Source organism: Tachypleus tridentatus, chromosome 12 (assembly GCF_004210375.1).
Source record: "Tachypleus tridentatus isolate NWPU-2018 chromosome 12, ASM421037v1, whole genome shotgun sequence".
NCBI classification, from domain to species: Eukaryota; Metazoa; Arthropoda; class Merostomata; order Xiphosura; family Limulidae; genus Tachypleus; species Tachypleus tridentatus.
This window is the reverse complement of record NC_134836.1, coordinates 2,443,610-2,466,704: the sequence shown is the minus strand read 5'-3', so window position 1 is coordinate 2,466,704 and position 23,095 is coordinate 2,443,610. Positions and strand designations below refer to the sequence as shown.

Sequence of the window (23,095 nt, the reverse complement as noted above, 5' to 3'; positions counted from 1 at the left end):
AGGATTCTGAAAAACCAGAAAATATGTAATAAAATTCTAAGCTGGTTTTGGGTAAATCCTTAAAAAGGAAGCTTCTACAAGAAGTGGACTGAGTGGCACATTAATAATAGATTTAAATTCATTTGTTCAACAAAAAAGAAAAACAAGTAACACAATAAAAAAAAAGAGAATAAGCAAACTAGGGCAAGAAAAAATAAAAAATACATAATACAAAGAGATTTCTTAACCAAAAAAACATGCATTAATATTTTCTTTCACATCTTTAATGTAGGATGTAAGAAATCACCTGGAGATATTGAACAGGTTAAATATTTCATTCTCAACTAGACATACTGGCAGTTTTCATGTGGTAAAAAATGTAAGAATGTACATGAAATTAAGAATATTGAGCAGGATTTTACTAAACTTGTCATTAAAAAATCTCAGAATTATTACAATCTATGCAACCAACCACTTTAATTTACACTGACTGTAAGTTACTCAAGAACTTATCATATAAGAATGGAAATTTATTAAATGGATATGTAACTTTATTGTTTGAGTTGGTTTAAAAATAATGAAATAAATAAAGGTTGAAATACCTGAATGAATGGCAAAATTTAATCATGAACTGATCCATCAAATGCATCAAGTAAATATGTGACAAATAAAGAACTACAGCAAAAGGCAAGGTGTGGTAAACTAGAACTAGTGTCTCTTAACATTTGAGGCTACAGCACATTAATTCAGTTGTGTTGTACTTTAAGAAACATTTGTTATGGAAAAAGAAATGAATATAATGAAAAGTTAACTAATAAAACAGACCATCTTAGATTCTTAATGTCTCTCTAATATTCTAAATATAAACCAATTTCTGCAAAAATTGTGAGGCAGTTCTGCTTTCTAACAGCATTATGAAGCAGAACATATAACAAAGTGATTAAGTTTAACTACACTGAATAAATTTTAGGCTAAGAAATGAACAAGGCTGAACATGATTTGTAAAAAAATGTTAATAATTTTCTCACCTGAAAATGTATTTTTACTGGATACTTGCTTTTCTGCAGAGACGAGTCTGCCTTTAAGATCTAGTGCATTCCATTAGCCATAAGCTGTTTCACATCCAAGACATGCATTATAACATGAACTGTGCTAGTGCAAGTGATGTCGAGAAAACCCACTTGTAGAGAAATATATATGTAAAAACGGCTCGTTTGGGTTGAGAAAAATGTTTATGTAGAGGAGTGAACAACGTTTCGACCTTCTTCAGTTATTGTTGTTCAGTCCTCTACGTAAAAAATTTTCTCAACCCAAACGAGTCGTTTTTACATATATATGTGCTAGTGCAAGATGTAATCATCATGCTATAATAACCCTATTCATATGCAGTAACTCCCCATAATTTGCACTTGAAAATAGTTCATGCTTATATAAGAATATGTAAGGTAGTGGGGAAGAAAAGTGAAATACATTTTCAGGTAAAGAAAATGTTAACTTTTGAAACAACAGACTTACCTTACTACACACAGTAGCTAGAAACCCACTTTGCAATTGCAAAAACCTATATGGTTTCCCTTTGGGGAAAGTTACTGAAGGGTAAAAGCTCAGAGTGTGTGACATGATATTAGAGAGCTTACAAAAGATGTGATGCTTGTGGGATACTGCATCTACTTGTGAGATAACACTCTTTGCCAAGATGGATGTATGAAAAGAGAATGGAAAAATGAACCCATGTATTGCAGGGACGGGTAAAAAAGGACACAATCAACTGGACAATCAGTCAGTTAGACATGAAGTTTAGAGCAGCTAGGACAATGATTAGACTACATGGTTTGGTATGTATTCTGTTGCACAACAGGCCCAAATTATATACAGAGATGAGTAATGAATTCCTTTCAGTTTTGTGAAAAGTCAACTGCATCCAATCCAGCCAGTCAAACAACCAAGAAATTGTCATATTATGATACAGGGTTGATTTGTATTATATATGCAAAAACGACTCGTTTGGGTTGAGAAAATATTTTACATAGAAGAGCAAACAATGTTTCGACCTTCTTCGGTCATCGTCAGGTTCACAAAGAAAGAAAGAGGTAACTGACCGGAAGCTGACCACATGTTTGGAAGGGGTTGTGTAACTGAGTGTCGGAATGTAGAGGGCGGTATTAGATGTTTGAATATATAATTTATTTATTTTATTATTTTAATATAGGTATAAAGGTGTTCCTTTATATTGGTTTATTTTGGGTTTAAGTTGTTGTATAAGTAAGGCTTCTTTTATTTTGCATTTGTTTATGTCTGTTTCTTTATTTAGTATTTGAGTGTTTTCTATGGTTATGTTGCGTTTATTTGACTTACAGTGTTCGAAAACATGTGAAGGTGACTTTTTATGTTCGTTGAATCTGGTTTCCATTTTTCTACTTGTTTCTCCAATATAGAAATTGTGGCAGTTATCACATTGTATTTTATAAATAATGTTGGTGTGGTGTTTGTCAGTGTAGTTTTTACATAGTATAGACCTCAGTTTTGTGCCTGGTTTTTGAATAAATTTGGTATTAACTGGAATGTCATATTTTGTTACTAGTTTTAGCCAAATGTTGGTTATTTGTCTGCTGATGTCGAGAATGTATGGCATGCAGCAGTATATGGTTTTGTAATTTTTTTGATTCATGAGATGTATTTACTTTTGTTGGTTGATTTTGCTTTCTGTCTAGGTGTGTGCATATAATGTTTTCTACGGTTTGTGGAGGAAACTTATTGATGTTGATGAAGTATTGTTTTATTTTGTCTAATTCATTGTTAATTTTATCTGGTGAGCATAGTTTTATGGCTGTGTTTATTTGGTTTCTTAGTATGTTGAGTTTTTGTTTTGTTTCATGTGCTGAGTCCCAAGGAATGTGTAGTCAAGTATGGGTTATTTTTCGGTGGATTTCTGTTTTAAATTGTGTGTCAGTTCTTGTAATTTTGAGTCAAAGCATAAAGATTTCCACAACATTGTCGCTGATGAACAAACAGCTCGAATTGAATCTCTACAGTGGTCGCTGAATCAGCAGCGGAACGTTTTCTCAATTTCTCAGATTTAGGTGCAGCATGTGAGATCAGTTACGATATTTCGTTGATGATAGCAAAATATGGTCGACCGTTCACTGATGGTGATTTTGTCAAGCAATGTGTGATTACTGCACCAGAAAAGTTGTGTCCGGAAGCAGTTCGCAAGCTACAGATGGTGGCTTTGAATCATATGACAGTTCAACAAAGAATTTCACACCTCTCAGCAGATGTGACAAGGCAGCTTACAAATAAAGCAGCCAACTTTGTCTACTTCTCTTTGGCAGCAGACGAGTCAACTGACATCAGTTCAACAGCACAGCTACTAGTTTTTTGTTCATGGTGTGTTGTCATCGTTTGACATCACAGAGGAACTAATCAGCATGGGTTCCATGAAGGGTCAAACAACTGGGTCTGTTCTATTCAAAAAGACAGTACGACTGTGTAGTAGTGTTTCATTGGATTTCATGAAACTGGTAAGTGTGACAACTGATGGAGCACCAACCATGACTGGAGAAAGTAGCGGGCTGGTTGCACTGTTGATAAAGTATCGAGGAAAGCAGAACAGACAGTTGGTGAAGTTGCACTGTGTCATTCACCAACAGAACCTGTGCAGTAAAGAACTTGGTTTTCAGGCACTGATGGTATTAGTGATGAAAACTATTAATTTCATCAAATCATGAGGGCTCAATCACCGTCAGTTTCGAAGTCTTCTTGAAGAAATGAATTCAGACTATGGTGATTGTGAAGTACACTGGCTGAGTTGAGGGAAGATACTCAGAAGATTCTGGGAGTTGATTGATGAGGTTATAGAATTCCTCAGAAGTAAGAACAAAGACACAGAAGTGATTTCCGTGACTGATCCAGCATGGCAAGCTGATTTGACCTTTCTGGTTGACATGACACAACACTTAAATGATCTGAATTTGAAGTTGCAAGGCAAAAATCAGCTTGTCTGTCAGCTTGCAAATCACGTCTCATCTTTTAGGACAAAGTTGCAGTTGTTCCGGCAGCAAGCAGCATCACTCAACTTCGTGCACTTTCCCACTTTTCAGTCACAGCTACAGAAGGATCAGGACATTGACACACAAGTTTATGTTGGGAAGCTAGATACCTTGATTCAATCCTTCAACTCACAGTTTTATGACTTTGACCAATGCAGACTGTTGATGAAACTTTTTGCTGATCCATTCAGTGTGTCAGTGGATGACTTGTCAGCAGAATATCAGCTCGAACTTACTAATTTCCAAGCATCTGACGAACTGTGTGCTATTTACCTAGAAAACAGTTTGCTTGACTTCTACAAAACATTGTCTAATACATTTGCTAATCTGAAAGAGAACACACTTGTTCACACCAGCATGTTTGGCAGCACGTACTGCTGCGAACAGGCTTTCTCGCATATGAAACTGAACAAAAACAACACTCGCAATCAGCTGACTGATGATCATCTGGAAGCGGTCTTGCATCTTTCAATGTCAAACATCAAGCTGGACATTTCTAAGCTCGTAGATGACATGCAGCACCATCCATCGCACTGACTTTGTGGCAGTTGATGTATCATAACATTTCTTAGAATAATGTGCAAACTCTTTGATGTAATCATTATTTGTGTGTTCTTAAATGTGATGTCCATCTTGTGTGAAACAAATGTGGGACGATTTTAATCTTCACTTTTTTGTGGCCCCCAACGGTTACAAAAAGTCTGTTTGTGGCCCCTGATTCAAAAAGTTCGTGCACCACAGCTCTAAATCAACCACTCTAGTGGCCAATAATTGTTAGTAGCAAGAGTGTGTTATGCTTTACTCAACAACTAAGAGTGGAAAGAGGGATTTACGTTGGAGAAACACCAGAGGTGCTCAGATTGATTAGTCCCACATACTGCAAAACTCTTCACTGGAAAAGTATGCATAGTTTCGAAAGTTGGTATGCACAAGCCAGGGAAGTCGACAGACACTTTCCTTGTGTTTGCTTTTTCAATGATATTCTGTGGAAGATACAATAAAATATATCTATAAACCATCCTAGTAGTTTTGTGGAAAATCCTATCTCAGTAGAGGGAACTTTAGGAGCCAGGGTGAATGGGTGTAATGCTTTCCATTACCCAGGACCTAATGCAGATCTCAGGATGTAAGTATTCTGAGAAGTGAATTAGAGACACTCATCCACTAAAGATAGTAAGTAGATTGGAGAATAGAAAATGAAGGGAGACAATATCCTGAAAAAGATAAAACCACCAGATAAAAGGATAGAAAGGTGTAGGGAGTAGTCTACAATTCAGCATGTATGATCTTGTTTAATGGTTGTCATAAGTGCAAGACTAGACATTCAGTCAAGTCATGGATATGATGTGATGAGACATAATACAGCCAACAAACATCTGTAATGAGAGAGAAACTGATGATGCAGATGAATAGACAAATCAATCTGCAAAGCATAGAAAACAAAACATCCCAGGAAGAAGAGGGGTCCCAAAACAGGCATAAATAATCATGAGAACCACAAAATGAAGCTGTGTCTGATCACCTGAACTGGATACAAAAGGCTATGATGATCTGCACTATAACAAATGGCCAAGAATGATGGAAAAGATTTGGGAGAAAATGTACAATTTCTCTTCCAAGCAGCCCAAGTCTTAGGAAAAAATAAGCAGTTAGTGAATAAATCAAGGAAGACTGCTGAAGCAATAAATGAGAGGCATTTAATTCATAAAGGTTGGATCTGTAAGGGCCACTAAGAAGAGGACAGGAACATATTTTAAGAGAGAGGTGGTAAAATGATGAGGATACTAAGCCTGAAAGAGGGTCTAGGTAAGTGGGTGGAGAACCACAAGGAGCTAGTTGGACAAAGGTACAGGACAAGAATATGATGAATTAGTAAGGATCAGAACAAACTGTAACAAAAATGGGAGGAAATATATAATCAAAGGAAAAAAGAGTGAAAGGCTGTTGACATTTCATACCAATCATGGTATATACCAACAATTCTTGATTACACGAGGTAAAGAATGCCAAAAGATAGACAGCCTGGTAGTAGAAGTAGTAAATGGACCACTGATATAAAACATGGCACTTTTATTGCTAGATAGCAAGAGTAAATAACAACATGAGCAATGGAGAGAAAGAAACACTTTCACATTAAACTAAGGAACCACGAGATAGTGACGAAGATAGGAAAGGTTAATGACAGGATGTCAGCCCCTTATCTTCTAGATTAAATGAAAATGAAATCCTGAAGTGGGGCATATGATTCTCATGATGTTTCTCATGGTCAAAAGATCTGATATAATAGCTCAAGACACAGAAGATCAAGAGTCACCAATAAGATGTGAGGTAACCAATCCTATAGGGAGGAGGAAACAAAAAGCTATAGAGGGATGAGAGACAAGAAACCAAGGAAAAAAGGTAAGGACTGGTTGTAGAAAGCCTTGATATGCGTTTCAAGGTATTAACAACACCTCTGATAAAGGAAAGATGCCAGATGAAGGTAAGAATGGGGAGTACAAACTGTAGAGTGAAGACCATCACATCTCAGAATTTTCCAATAACAGAGAAGACAAATACACAGTGCCAAGATAGAATATTATTGTTTGATTGGTTGGCATTTATTAGCTATCTGCATCAAACAACTGGTAAAGAAAATGTAGAAGTTATTGTAAAAGTAAGAATAAATTAAGTAAAAAAGAATCAAGGTCTAAAATTTGGATAAAGATTTAAACAGAATTAAAAAAAGTCAATGGCTCATAAAAAGTAAACACGCAAAGAAGTCGGACAGTATCACCATTACCAACAGCATTGTTCAATATCAGGGGTAAACCCATAGAAAAACCATGCCTAAAATGGTGCAATCACTCACAGCCAATGTCTTTCTTAGGAATTACCTTTATGGTTGCTGATTTCCAGACTTTGGGATAGTATCCTGATAGAAATGTAAATTAAATATTGATACCAGTTGATTTAGACTGGGGATGGAGAGATCTATTAGAACAATCGCCTCTGATCCCTTCTGAATAAAAAAAAAAGGAGACATTTACCCTAAAGGTTTGTAGGACAAGAAATGAAAACTCAGAAAATGAGGTACAGAATCAAGAAAAGTTAAAAGATAGATGGTTAGAGTTGTCAAGATGTAGTTGTTTACCAATGACCTGTGTTTTTATTTTTATTTTTTTGGATAGGGGACCATAATAAAAGGAGGATGGTTCAGTGCCCACTGACCCCACCCACCAAGAAATCCTACAAGATGATGCACTAAAATTCCAAACAAGAACCCTGCAGCAACATCAGGGTTTTGTAAGCAATATACCCAAACACTAACATCAGGCTCAATGTCCACAATACCTGTTGAGAATATCCAACTGGTACTCAGTTCATCCTAGCCCAACAGGACCAGCCAACTGGTCCTAGGGGTTGGGGAAACCTCAAGGTCACCCTTCTACAGGAATTCAAGGCCAAAGTGGTGTGTTCAGATCAGACCTCTCCTCCCATTCACAGGTCACCAAGCACAGCAAACACGCAAGTGGATGTTCATATTCCAAAGATAAACTGAAAATACAGACCATTCTCAAGGAGGTCCCCTCACCATATACAGGTGTCTAAACTGAGGGAAGCAAAAAATGAAACCCTGACCAAGGTAATGAAAATCACTGACCATAGACCCCCACAGAAACTATCAAGAGCATAGTGTGGAACTTCAAAAGTGAAAAAGGGGATGAACAAGAAAATTTTGAAGATGGGGAAATTAAACACTACAGAGTTCTACTTAATATACTAGATCAGTCCCTCAAATGGGTAGGAAAAGCTCCAAGGATTAGGAGTACAAGAAATGAAAAGTGAAATAGCCATACATCATGATGAAGTTACCCTTGAGTCAAGGAGGATAAGACAGTTGAAAGAAAGATGTTCGACGAATCAAAATGGACTTTTATGCCTTAAGAAGAAGAAAAAACAAAAGATCCTTAGCATAAGTCATGTATTAAGATATGAGAAAATCTGAAAGACAAAGGAAAAAATGAAAGTAAAAAAACAACAACATGAGTAATTAAATCCATGAAGCAATTTGTAGGAAGAACATTGCCTTCAACAGGTAAAGAGGCAAAAATGCATCAAAGAATGCACAACATAATGAACTACAGTGGTAACATCTTCCAGAGTCAAGAATCCTTCAGTGGCTAAGGGCAAAGTAGAGGTGTTGTTGGCAGCATCAGAACTTCTAGAAGAGGCAGTACTCACTGCCACTTGAGAATTCATGATCATTAAAGATATTCCTCAAAAATTAATTTTTTTTTTAGTTATATTAGTGGCAATGTATCTTTAAATCAAACTAAAATGAAACCAAAGGCAGCTAACACTGTGAAAAAACAGTGCAAATCTCAAAATATTATTAAGTGTAAACTTAGAGAAACACGCCCATTAAAGACAATGTCAAAGATAATTCCAAGTGCAAGAACTTGTGGGGAGATATTGCAAGTGGAACTTACCTACTGGCAGAAGGCTATTGTCACATGATGATTACATAAAGTGCTAGTGCAATTCATATTATAACATTTCATAGGTGGGATATAGCTCAATGATAGTGGCAAGCCCAAAATCTCAAAGGAAGATGCCCATGGAATAGCTACTGTGCATATAGAAAAGTGTCTATCATTTCAAAAATGAAAATTTTTGAATTATCAATAGGCATAATATATAATGTGCACACTTGCAAAGAACACAGCACTATTGCCTTCTACTGGACCTATGAATTGATTAAGGTATTTCTTTCCCACAAGAAGTCTCCCCATCAATCAACTTAAGTTAGAATCCAATGCTCCTTACTCGATAGAAAACTGCAGATTTACCCACTGAAACTAGTTCTAACCATATGACTGATTATTCTAATTCAACATATAAGAAATATAACATCTAGATATCATCTGCTTTGTCAGTGAAGGATACTGTTCTTTTAAACCTTCTTGCACAATTGCACATTTACAATAATATCCTTGTAGGCACAGCAAGTATTATCTTAAGTAAACAAGAAAGGAACAAAGGTAGCTATAATGGAAATCATATCAGTGGTTTTCTGAACCACAAGCTTATGTAAAAAGTGTATAAATTCAAGTCAAATAACAATGAGAAACTTTGAAAAATTCTAAGACATTTAAACTGAACTCCAATACTGTAAAAATGAAGACAATGGAATCTGAAAAAACCTTGGAAGTCATCATCATCGCAACAGATAGATCATTAATCATCTTCAGCAGTTTCCCAACCCTTTTTATCTGCAGTTTCTCATTTAGCAAACAATGAGGACTCATGCCCCTTTCTAAAACATTTTTAATACTGGTAGGCAGTACCAAAAAAGTTGAGAAACACTGATCTGTAATATGACAAATTTAAAGAGCGACTGAAAAATAAAATATAAGCTTAATTTGGCTGCATGCATGTACCTCAAACCTTATGACTAAAACGAGACTAGATAACATAACTACATTGACTGTTAAACATCACAATATTGTGGAAACAAAAACATTTCAATACTTTAGGAGCCATAGTTGAAAAACGTTGCATAAAATAAAATGGACAATATAAAGAATTCACAAAATACTGAACCACTCATCAATAAGATGGAAATTTCAATCATGCAATATATAAAATTATAACCCAATCTACTAGTGCCATAAAAGTCAGCAAGCAATGAGAACTCAGTCAACTAATTAAAAATAAGAGATAAATATACATCCCAGCTGCAGTAAAAAGGTTAAAATACCACACCATGCTACACAAAGTTATGTGATAAATTTCAGAAATTATTCTGTTCTAAACTAGAAAAATACATAGTCATCAGTACACAAAATGAAGAGAGTCCAATTACAGAAACTCAAAGAAGTTTATCTAAGAAACTGCAAAACAGGATATAACAGATATATGGTTTTGTTTACATAAAACTTGGAGACACAGTATCTAAATATAAGAATTTATGAAAGATAATAGCAAGTTTCTGGAACAAACATTACAAATTGACACTTACCAGCTATATCATTGAATTGTTCCTTTCTAAGAGATTCCAGTAAAGCTCCAAGTGTAGCTGAGTTTCCTTTCAAGCTCTTCCACTGTTCCAAAAGCTGTAGTACACATTGTTCCATGTCCCACATGTAAAGGTTTGCTTGTACCTGTATCTGTGTTCGTTGAGCTGACATCCCTAAACTATGAGCCAACATATGCCAACGTCGCACGAGCTGAACATTCTGGCGTAACATATCAACCATCTCATTTGTTAAAGCTGCATAAATTCAAAGAGGTATTGTAAAGCAAGAGAATCTGAGAAGTATTTTTCATGAAAATAAGGAAAACTGAAATCATTCTGAAAATGGTAAGTAAAGATTTCACTGTAGAAGGCAAAATTACAAAACACTAACCATTTATCATTTGTCTTCAGAATGACATACTTTATATAAAAACCTATATTTCCAAACTTTGTAAGGAATATTAGTTTTTCCTAGAATGTTACAGTGAACCAGCAATTAGTAACTGTGCTAGAAGGTATAAGTTTGAGTTGAAGTTGGTTACAAGACAAAAGCGAGGTTAAATATTTCTAATTTCACTGTTCTACTTTGTTTCTATATGTACAATGTATATCTGTTACATCAAAGTTAAAAGGTAAATTAATTGCATCCGAAAAATTTACTCATCAAGAGAAATTAAACATGAATAATGCTGATAATGGTTAAAAGCATTGAAAAGCAGTTTGCATTTATAAAAAAGATATTGCCTTTTCTTGTCTATGGAAGTACATGGGACTGGTTTTTATGATCTGAATATTTTCTGTATCAATTTGAAGAAAAAATTAAAATACTTAGCAAACTTGTTTTCTTTATTAAAAATATCATAACAATTTTCAATAGAGCATGGTGGTACAACTAACAAACATGCAGTTAAAGTTCATTATTTAAATTTTAAATTAAATCCATTTCATTCGAAGTATAAATAAAAAAAATAGTATTTGATCTCAAATAATATAGAAGCCAAAAAATACACAGTAATTATAATTACTTTTGAGCAAATAAGTAACTGATATTACTTTTATGTCTATAATGCTTAAGATCTAAAATTTTGAAAATTTGACTTAAGATTGTATGTGAAACCTGTTTTAAAGAAATTAATCTCAAACTCACTTTTATTTCAGGTGTATAATTTCAAAATATATATTCTGTTTTTTAATTCTAACTTGCATTATTTGTCCTAAAAACTAATTCAAAACAACTTATTTTACAAAGAGCTTCAAAACATTCCTGACAGTATTAAACATACAAGACTTATAAAAGTTGGTCTTTCAATGAACCAAAAACATACGCTGAGACATTTTGTCTGAAGTTACTTTTTTTTCTTCTTCTTCTTCTGTTATCTGTAAGTTCTTCAATGCTGTAAGCAACCAGGGATAACTGTTTTCTAATGCTTGACAAAAACATGAATAGGCTCTTTTGCCTCGCCTTGGCAACAAACAGTAATGTTTCTGTTTGTTTGGTTCTGGTGCAACAACTTTTGATGTCTTCATAATCTTCCAATGACAACACTCCTTCTTGCAACAAAATGGGTAGAACATCTGACACTCCAACATCCTGCAGCAATCTAGAATGAAGTTTCTGAAGGCGAAGTTTATCCATTTGATCCATGTACACACCTTCTTACTGAAAGAAGTGGCAACACAAATCCATTATTTTCACAAACATTTACTCTTTAAATCAATTTTTTACATAAGCACAATATAAAAACTAAACTCAATGTTCAGATGTTAAAAAATATTCCTTTCTTATTAAGTTACTGGATCTTTATCTAAAAAAATGCTCTTCACAGTCCTTGAAATTAGATATAAATTTGATATAAATGCTACCAAAAGTAACTTAATCAAGAAAAGCACCAAAACAAATGCCATCACCAATTCTGAAGAAATTCTTCCAATTGAGAGTGCACTTAATACATACAAGTATAGTGTCCAAGGCAAACATCCTCAACAAGTAAATGATTAAAAACTTAAAAGTTTTTATATTGATAAAATAATAAAATTATAAACAGCACTCTTCAGGATAAACCTGAGTCATAAATTTTTGTCATGTCCTTATTATAGAATATTCAGCTTTGACAGAAAATCAAACAGTCCTTGAAAAAATAGTCATATTGTTTAATTAACACTACCAAAATATGATAATATTCCTAATGACTTGCTTTTGGCAAAAAATAACATTCTTTACTCTTCAAATAATGTAAAACTAAACTGATCTCTTTTGTTCACTATGTACAATGAAGTATCTACAGTATGTTAATGTGTTGTAAATTTAAGTTCAATTTATATAGAACTGAAAACTGCTGATTTCAGTTGACTTAAACCATTACCTCACTAAATGAATCATTAAAAACAGAATTCACAACAAATGAAATTAATTCCAATGTAGGAAGTCAGTCCAAATCCATGTACCCTCCCTTGGAAAAATATTAAGATGTAATATAATTTTAAAAATTTCATATCATAAGACTAAAAGTTTTGGATTCATCTTCTATATAGATATGTGATCTTACCAAACCTTAAGAAAACTGTCTGCTTCCTCTTTCCTGGTCATACAAGAGAAAATCATGTACTTCAACCTTTTTTTTTTTTATATATAATTTTGATGTATCACATAATTAAAACCAAAAACTATAACAATAAACTTAAATGGGCTAAGTATTCCATGTATCATAAAATGTTTAACCAAGTATTACATGATATGAAAAATCACCCATACTAGACTATACATTCCCTGGAACTCAGCACATGAAAAAAAAAAACAAAAAAACTCAACACATTAAGAATAAACACAGCCACAAAACTATGCTCACCTGATAACATTAACAATGAAATCAACAAAATTCCTCCAAAAACTAGTGAAAAAATTATACACACACACCTAGACCAACAACAAACAAATAATAATAAATCCCAAGAAACAACGAACTACAAAACCTTGTGCTGCTGCATACCATATATTCCTGACATCAGGGAAAAAATAATCAACATTTGGAAAAAAAAACTTACAACAAAGCACAACATTTCAGTAAACACCATGTTTATTCGAAATCCAGGTACAAAACTAAAGCCCATACTTTGTAAAAACTACACTAACAAACACAACACCAACATTATTTATAAAATATTATGCAACAACTGTCATGCCTTCTATGTTAGAGAAACAAGCAGGAAAATGGAAACCAGATTCAAAGAACACAAAAATACACCACATTTTTAAAGGCTGCAACTCAAATAAACACAACATAACCATAAAAAACATCCAGATACTAAGTAGGGAAATAAGTATATATAAATAAATGCAGAATCAAAGAAGACATACTTGTACAACTCAAACCAAAATTAAACCAATATAAAGGAATACCTTTATACCTATACTAATTAACAACCAAACATCTAACTGCAACACCCCCTACAATCCAGTACTTGTTTACACTCTAGTTTCTAAGACATTTGCCCAGCAATGGCCACTTGCAAACTCTCTCTTTGTTAATCTGAAGATGATCTAAGAAGGTCAAAATGTTGTTCTCTGCTTTATTAGTGAAAGTGTTAATATCCATACCAGCCATCCTGAGATATATTTTTACTTCAAGTTGGTTTCTTGTCATCACGAGAAACGTAGAATGCAGCATATTTCTCATTTGTTGGAAAGTAAAACCAGTTCCCAACCTCTAATCTCTACAGGATCAGTGTATACTCGATTTGTACCTATTATATGACCAAGAAGCTGCATCACATGGTTTGAATTTCAAGCCTGCATTCTTAATGCACTAGAATAACATCAATTCTCAACTGCAAACAGAAATGTGCAACCAAAGATAAATGTCATCCAAAGAAATTAAACATCATTCCCGTGAAGTCCCCTCTATGTAAGTTCCACAACCTGTTTAAAAATTATGGTGGCATTATACAGACCAAATAGTATGAAGCTAAATTTCTACAGTTATTCTAAAGTGCTGAAAGTAGTCTTAACTCTGCTTGAATCATCCAGTTCCACTTACAAATGTCAAGGTGCTAGGTCTAGTGTGCTAAATCAACAAAACTTAACAATACATTTAGATATTCTTGAATGTGAGGTATAGGAAAGGCATCAACACCCATCACCCTTCTGAAGTCCATAAAGAACCTGGTTGTACCTCCATTTTTCTTGGCAATCACCAGTGGAAATAACCATGCATTCTCTAAAGGTTATATTACTCTGTCATTTAACATCAGTAATGTTTATGGTACTTTTGGGAGTACAAGTAAAACTGCAGTAATGGTGTGATCATGGTGTCAGGACCAAAGAAAAGCTTGCAAACCCACTGAGCATCATGTTTGCTGTGCTTAGTAGTGTTTTCTGCAATGGACTGACAAGTCAACATGGCTTTGATGCATTAAGAAATGCTTTTCTATATAATGTCTATAAACTATTACCAAATGTGGGCAAGTTCTGTGAAAGTTCTCACCTTTGAGCTTTAAACTCTGTAGTATAGATTCCTCAGCTGCCCACTAGATCCAACCTGTGGTAACACTCACTAACAACTGTGTCAAGTCACTGAAATGTGTCTCATCTAAATGCTCTGAGGCATCAAAAGCTAGACCATCTACTTCTACATCTCACATTACACCACCTGTCACTCAGTCCATCCATTCCATGCAAGATTTTGCTTGAAACATTTACTGAAATGTTTAATGTTCTCAATCAAACAATGATGATTTTAACCAACTTACCTCACCACCTGGTAATGGCCATATGATCAAACTGGTAGTATTTGACTGAGATGTTCTCGAGAGTTCATCTTCTTAAAGTCCAGAGATACATACATTCTAATTAATGCAGTATTCTTGGACAATGTCTTTAATAGTGTGGTTTGGTGCACAATCATACATTAAAATGTTACTTTTCTGAAGACACAGCATTAAACCACACTCTATCACATCTCTTGTTTGAATTTTCCACTTTTAAAAATGAGCCTAACAGTCTCTGCCTCAATCAAGGAAACATAATCTCAAATTCTTTAAAGAAGACTATTCAATCCAGTACCTACTTAATCCATTTATAATTTATAGTTATACATATCTTCCCTGGTATTAAAATTTAAGGGATAAAGTTTAAGTGCTCATATTTAACAATTTTTAACCAAATCTCACCCAATGTCAATTATTTAATTATTACATATGTATATAATTGTGATATATGTATTTTTTATTTTAAATTATAGTTACACTCAAGACCCAGCATGGCCAAGTGTGTTAAGGCGTGCAACTCGTAATCTGAGGGTCGCGGGTTCCCATCCCCGTCGCCCCAAACATGCCCGCCCTTTCAGCCTTAGGGGCATTATAATGTAACGGTCAATCCCACTATTTGTTGGTAAAAGAGTAGGCCAAGAGTTAGCGGTGGGTGGCGATGACTACCTGCCTTCCTTCTAGTCTTACACTACGAAATTAGGGACGGCTAGCACAAATAGCCCTCGAGTAGCTTTGTGCGAAATTAAAAAAAACAAAAAACAAACAAAACAAGTTACACTCAGTTATACTTACAGAAAGAGCTAAGTTAAGCTTTATCATCATCGTGTTAAAAAGTGACATCTAATTTCATCAATAACATTCTATCAGTGTAGTGTAGTGATATCAAAATCTCAATAAAGATAAAATAGCTTCTTTGCTGTATAATAACCTTCATAGTTTAAAAAAACATTTTTCTTATCGACAGTCTCTTAATGTTAGTTATGACATAGCTTGAAAAATTTACTATAGCGAGGTTATTACTTACTGTTAGTGTTTAACAACAAAACTCGAAATTATCTTTCGTCCCTCACTTTTTCCGGTTAAACGCCATCTACAACTGTAACAAACAAAGTTACTATTAAGGATCATAAGTATAGCTGAATAAAAAATTTCGTTGAATGCTTCCATAACAGTTTAATTAATAGCTTAATTGTAAGTAATAGAAATGTAAACTAAAGAGAATACATCTTATCTAGCACTTTTATGTCTGATTCATTTAGATATTTTTGCTCTTGTTTATGTAGTTTGCTCTAAGCGTAATAACTTACTACTTCCAACATAATTATTAAAATGTACGTAAGAAGTAAAGTGCAATAAAGATGTAATGGCTTCTATGGCAGAATAATGTTATCAAAGCGCACCAGGACACCGCTCTAGTACTGAGAACTATAATAGATATATATATGCTATGAAGTTTACACCCGAAGCTAAACGTCTTCCACAAATGGACCCGGCATGGCCAAGTAGGTTAAGGCGTGCGACTCGTAATCTGAGGATCGCGGGTTCGCATCCCCGTCGCACCAAACCTGCTCACTTTTTCAACCGTGGAGCGTTATAATGTAACGGTTAATCCCATTATTCGTTGGTAAAAGAATAGCCCAAGAGTTGGCAGTGGATGGTGATGACTAGCTGTCTTCCCTCTAGTCTTACACTGCTAAATTAGGGACGGCTAGCGCAGATAGCCCTCAAGTAGCTTTGCGCGAGATTCAAAAAACAAACTTTCACAAATAAACTGTCGGAGTCTCGGAGAACACCCCAATTGTTTGGATTCTCAGCATACACCGGTAGAATTCTCTCACAATTTTGTAGTCTCTATGGCTTCAGAATAGGAGTAAGAGTGTTAAGGTGGAAGAGTTGGCAGTGGATGGTGATGACTAGCTGTCTTCCCTCTAGTCTTACACTGCTAAATTAGGGACGGCTAGCGCAGATAGCCCTCAAGTAGCTTTGCGCGAAATTCAAAAAACAAACTTTCACAAATAAACTGTCGGAGTCTCGGAGAACACCCCAATTGTTTGGATTCTCAGCATACACCGGTAGAATTCTCTCACAATTTTGTAGTCTCTATGGCTTCAGAATAGGAGTAAGAGTGTTAAGGTGACGAAATATTTTTGTCATACATCATGTGATTATTAAATACAAGAATATAGTATCAATATATTTAATAAATACAGTTGGAAGTTATAAGAGAGTGTTAAAACTTAAACGCGTTTTACGTTATATCCAAAGAAGATCATTTTTTAGTAATTCTTGTTGGCAGAATAGGATTCACTGGAGATGTGCAAATAATTAAAAATGTTAAAGTTATTAATACTGCAATAAAGTTAGAAGTAAATCAAAGAGTAACTTGTGCGTTTCAAACAAAGCTTTCACGGGCTAGGCATCCAAGATTTTGCAGCACCTAAATTTTCAAGTCATTCTGGATAGTTTGTTTATTGCCGTTCCCTTTGTGAAAACCGAATTCATGAATGGTTACAAAATAGATATCGACATACTATCGAGAATCAGTGACCTTGTACTGATAAAGTAAAATTAACAGAGGAAAAGAAGAAAGTGGCTTGTAAGTGCAAAGTGTGTTAGTGTGGATACAACGGTTTGACCCAGAAGTTAAAATGGCACAAAAACAGGTGAGAAACAGTTTCAGAACAAAGTAAAGGCACGAAGAAAGAAAAAGATTGATTACGTTATTCTATGTTGGAGAGTGATGACGAATTTTAAATATCTAGCGATACTTCTGAGGAACTCTTGGATTTCGTGACACCAAAAAAACGACGCAAATCATCCAAGAACTCAAATGTGAAAGCAAATCATTATCGTAATACGCCAACACGGCGCAGGAACGATGTCTGTTCAGTTCGGCAGTTCTTTGGAATCGAATACACAGCAACATCAAGCTTTCCAAATGAAAAGCTCAACAGTATGTATCAAGTTTTATTAATCTTGATAGTAACAATCAATTGCTTGCGTTCTGCTTAACTGTATTAAGAATTCTATACACACTAATACTTCCAGGAGAACAAATGGTCTACGAACGTTATTGGAAATATTTGTAAGAAATCTGATGAAACAAAACTATTCTCATCTGCCAACGATGTGAAACAAGTTCTGCCAGAGAAATGTATTCAGAGAAAAGTTATACTTGCACTGCTATGTTAGTCGATGGCATTTAAAGAAGTAAAAGAGAGATTCAAGATTGAAGAACAACCTTTTGAAACAGCTAGATGCCCTTTCATCGATTGAAGTTTGGGATTTAGCTAAAAACTACAGTACGATATGTCCAGTATTACCGTAAGCAGGCTGTACTGAAACCAATAGAATATTATTGATCAAGGTGATAAGAATTATTCCATTGACGTCGAGGTCAAGGCATTCGTAATTGCTCTGAAAACAAAGAAAAAAACAAATAGCCAAGAACACAACAAACTACGCTTGATTTTAGCCAAGAGGTCAAGTGGGTAAGTCAAAAATGGAACACCACAAGTGCATCTTCTAGGTTTACTGCTGTGTACTATGGGAGTCAAAAAATTGCGATACCATCACTAAATTTACGAATTTTTTCGTAAAACTGTCTGTGGAATTTTAGTTCCATATGAAAACGCTAAAAATAGAGTGTTAGGTCATTCCAAAATTATACTATATGTTAAGGTCTGCCATACAGCCCAAATCTTTGGTGCCTGGTCCATGAAAACACTATTAAAATTATTTCAATCTTAGTTATCTAGAAGTCGGATCATATATGACAAATCATATAGTGATAAGCTATATTTCAATGTCGTAATTTGTTTACTTGCTAGAAAGAGAGAAAGAGATATGAGGGACCCAGGAAATTTTAAATTTTAAAAGATTTTAAAGCCACATTTTCTAGTAAATTTTCAATGTACATTATAAATAAAAAATCAAAGAAGACCAAAACGACAGCTAGGAACAAGGGTAGCTAGTGAAATTAGCCTCAAGTTGCTTTGCATGAAATTCAAAACAAAAAATAAGCTTATAAAATATATAGAAAGCAATAGACTAATTTGTTATCATTATGTAGATTGAAGGCTCATCTGTTTTCACCAGCTAATTTAAAAGAGTCCATCAACGAAAGAACAACTTTACAATATCTGGGGTAAGAAGTGAAATTATTTTGGTGAAAATAAGACAGAACTCTGAATAAACTTAAAAAAATAACTTCTGTTGTGCATATGGTAATCACTAGGAAAAGGAATGAGAGTGAAATGTTACTTGAGTGGTTTAAATTATCAAGTCAAGATTTAAATAGAAAATATAGAAAGTTAAAAGTAGACCAGAGGAAAACGAGAGAGAAAATTAAAAGAAGGCCAGGAACAACACATAAGAAAATTTGAAAATACGACAACGACAAAATAATTTTAAGGAGGGGGTTAAAAGAGATAGATACTTTTAAAATCGGAATTAAAGTAAAAAAAAAAATTATTTGAAGAGAAAATGAACGAACTTGTAGGAAATGTGCAGCGAAGTTACGATAATTACGTTCGAAGAAATGCAAAAGGTCATAAAAGAAGTACAGAAAAGCTGTAATGACAAAATTGATGAAGTAGAATGAAACATATAGGTTCCAGAACATGAAATATTAAGTGCGACATATAAAACAGCTATATCTCTGCATTAACTTAAAAGTTACAGTCTGGAACATTACCTTCTACAAAATGAATAAAGAGAAAGCTTATTCTGTCTACACCTATTACCACTATTCTCTTCCACCTGTTATCGGAAGACTTTCCTGAACTACTCCAGTCATGACAATACCACATCAAGTTCCAAAATTTAGCTAACCATTAACTAAGCAAGAAACTAGTGGACAATAACAGGAAAGTTTCATGAGAAATATATACACCAGGCTCAATTTGAAATCATTTACATAGTAAATGGGTAGAATGATAAATAACACATTAATAATCTTGCTGCCGATTTAAAATGACAAGTTTTGACAACATTAAATAACCTTCATGCAGATAATTGTATCAGCAATCAAGCATTAAAATTTACTATATATGTAATAGGTTTGGGGGTATTTAAAGCAAAGTTCTAAAGCAAGGTTTGGAAAAACAAAGATAAACCTCAGTCAACCATGCACAAAATTTGGAAAAACGAGACATATTGCAAGGAATTGTAGATTAAAATATGTAGGGAACACTAACTCTTTCTAGAGGATATTAAAAAAAGAAAACTGTTATGATTGTGGAAAATATTACCATTAAAACCACAATTGTGAGGAATTAATAGCTTTTATTCAACCAAAAGAGACATTACTCTGAGGACATGGTTTTGTGCCCAACTAGCTAAAAGAAACAATAAAGTATTAACCAGACATAATAAAACATAGAAACTGGCTATATTTATGGAATTAACTTCAGCTTGAAGCATTCCATGCACACAAAATGATGAATTTTATTACTTATTTTAGGTAGTTTCCATCTCAATCAACATAGGATATACAGATTAATTGTTAAATCAGTTTGTCATTGAAGATGAAAAATTGCCTCTAGAGATGAACTGAAAGAAGAATAGGTGCAAGCAGCACGTAGACATAAAGTTTTAGGAAAATGGAAGTTAAAAGTTACTCTTATTGTAAGAAGCTTTTCTGCACTTCACCGTTTGTGAGGAAAAGTGCACATTGAGAAATGTCTTCATGCACAGATACAGATGTAGGATTGGACTAGCAACAAATAGATTCAAATTCTACAACCAGGAAATCTCTGTGTACTATATGACAATTACTACATAGGAGATTCAACTTCCAATGGAAATGAAAATGCTGATCATCGCTCTAACAATATATAAAATGTAAAATACTCATACCAGGAGTTATTAGCAAAAGTCATTCATGTAATGAACGTGACATAATGGAAACAAATGCTCTGACATATTTTGGAGGATTGACGATTTGAGTAGCTCTCGTGGACATAAAGTATTAAGATCTTTGACATAATTTAACTAAATAAAAACTTGAATCATTTTGTGATAACATAAACGTTTGTTATAATGTTAATGGTGATGTATTTCATTAGAGTGACGTGAGAGGACAGTCTTTGAAGGTAAGTAGGTATTTGGAAGAGCCAAACTGTTATTTAAATGTTTCATTAGTTGCATTTTCATTTCATTTGGTATTTTACATGTATTTATAGTTTATTTTTTAATCCATTAGGAAGAGTAATGAGTGAAAATTGTAATTTCATTTAAGTTCCAAACTTTTTATTCAACGAGATGTAAATATCGTGTATAACTTTACACCAAACAAGCCTACTATAAGTTTTCTTTTGGTCAATTATTTTGTTTCAAAGGTATTTGCAGTGAAATAGTGAAATAAGGGGTGAGATTCACAAAACAAGTAGAGGTACTCAGTTGGGTGAAGTGGGCCTGTGAGTGAAAAAGAAAAAATCCACGTGTAAACATAAACTCCTACAAATTGAGTGTCCATCTGACGAAACAACGAAACGCAAACACATCCGTAAAGCAGCTAAATAAGTTCTGGTACTGTATAACCTTAAAAAAAATTATACTTAGTACCTGTGAGTACCAGCACAATTTCAACCCTGAATGATATATTCTAAAGGTAATTGAGGATGTAGGTTTAGCTAAATTTTATTTTGCATTACAAATTTAAACTGGTGCACAGTAAAGCATTCAGCATCATATAATGGTTTTGAGTGAAAAATTAATATTATTGTCACAGCGCTACATATGCATGATGAAGGACTAATAAATTGCTGTGTTCAATACAAGACTTATTCTTATTCTCGACACCAACAAAGGTCACTAACACAAACATTGTATTGAACAGAATCAATAATGTAGATACGGGATACAGAAAGGGATTTAAGTCAAAGGCCATCTACCATAATCATCATTGGAATACATCAGTGAGGGAATGACTAACTGGGTAACTTCTGAGAAGAACTTGAGAGGAGAAACTTAGTTTGGTGAGAGGTTCAGAATTCCTATCTGGAATACTTTCATTGTATCAGGATGTGGCCACCAGTGAATTCACTTTTCTACCTAACCAGGAAAAGTTCTTCCAGTTACAGGATGGCCAGTAACAGCAAGGAATAATACATCATCCCATTTGTATAACATGGACTTCAGAAGAGAAAGTCACTGAACTGACTTGGTGAATGGAGAGTGCTTTTCTATTAGGATTGTTCAAATTACTTTATATTCCAAGAAATGGACAATTTTATAAGCTATGTTTTTAATGTTCTAATATTCTGTTTGCTAGAGAGAGTTCTGGGCCATAATGGTGATGTTAAGATTGAAAGGTTTAATAAAATTGGTCTAGAACACCTAGAAAGTTCTAAAATAGTTTGATGTCATATTTTCTTGTAAATTCTAAAGTTAGTTTATAAATACAAGTTAGCAAAGCAACAAAAGATAGCTAATAAGTAAGGGTTATTTCTAGCCAATAGGACGAATCAATCAACGTGTTTCTTTTTTAAATTGTAAAGTTGTACATATAGGTTTATACTTTTCATTAATTTTGTGCAATTAGTGTCCCTTGTAAATGAGCAAGTTACATTAATGTTTAAGCCTGTGAAGCGTAAATGACAGAATAAATTAACATGGTATCGTTATTTGGATTTAACATTTAACTATCTTCACCACATAACTGTTTGTTTTGGTTTTTTGTTTTTGAATTTCGTGCAAGGCTACACGAGGGCTATCTGCGCTAGCCGTCCTTAATTTAGCAGTATAAGACTAGAGGGAGGGCAGCTTAATATAGTGCATTTAGTGTCCCTTGTAAGTGAACAAGTTACATTAATGCAGCTAATCATAGCCACACGCTGCCAGCTATTAGGCTACCCTTTTACCAACGAATAGTGGGATTGACCATCACATTATAACGCCTCCACGGATGAAAGGGCGAGCATGTTTGGTGTGATGGGGATTCAAACCTGCAACCTTCAGATTACGAGTCGAATGTCTCAACCACCTGGCCATGCCGGGCTCACATAACTGAAAATAACTCTCAAATGAAATAACAACATTATAACACACACTTTCTAGCAGCTTAAATGATATAGAAATTTGGTAATTGTCTAGCTTATATTCTCTAATGGTAGCATGTGGCTAAAGAAGTTGTAAAGATTATTTTTTATAGTTACTTCTTTTCTTTGTTCTCTGGAGTAGGTTACGCATTTTCTTCTCAAGAGGGTATAGCAATAATATGCAGCATCTAGTTTTAAAAAAGGTTCCATTTGAATATCCCATGATGTTGACCGTATGTAACAACTGTAAGAGACACAAA

General features: G+C 34.2%; 1 protein-coding gene across 4 annotated transcripts in view; it reads right to left on the bottom strand.

Annotated features, from left to right (window-relative positions):
- LOC143233353 (uncharacterized) overlaps nt 1-15,909 on the bottom strand; it is a 29,677-nt gene extending 13,768 nt beyond the window's left edge. Inside the window, exons 1-3 of one of the 4 annotated variants that reach the window (XM_076469525.1) lie at nt 15,818-15,909; nt 11,355-11,689; nt 10,033-10,284 (exon numbers count right to left, since the gene is read on the bottom strand). In XM_076469525.1, coding sequence (XP_076325640.1) covers nt 10,033-10,284; nt 11,355-11,619 — 517 coding nt within the window. In that variant the 5' untranslated portion in view covers nt 11,620-11,689; nt 15,818-15,909. The other 3 variants (XM_076469523.1, XM_076469526.1, XM_076469524.1) reach the window with 3 other exon arrangements.
- Nucleotides 15,910-23,095: the final 7,186 nt, after the last annotated feature.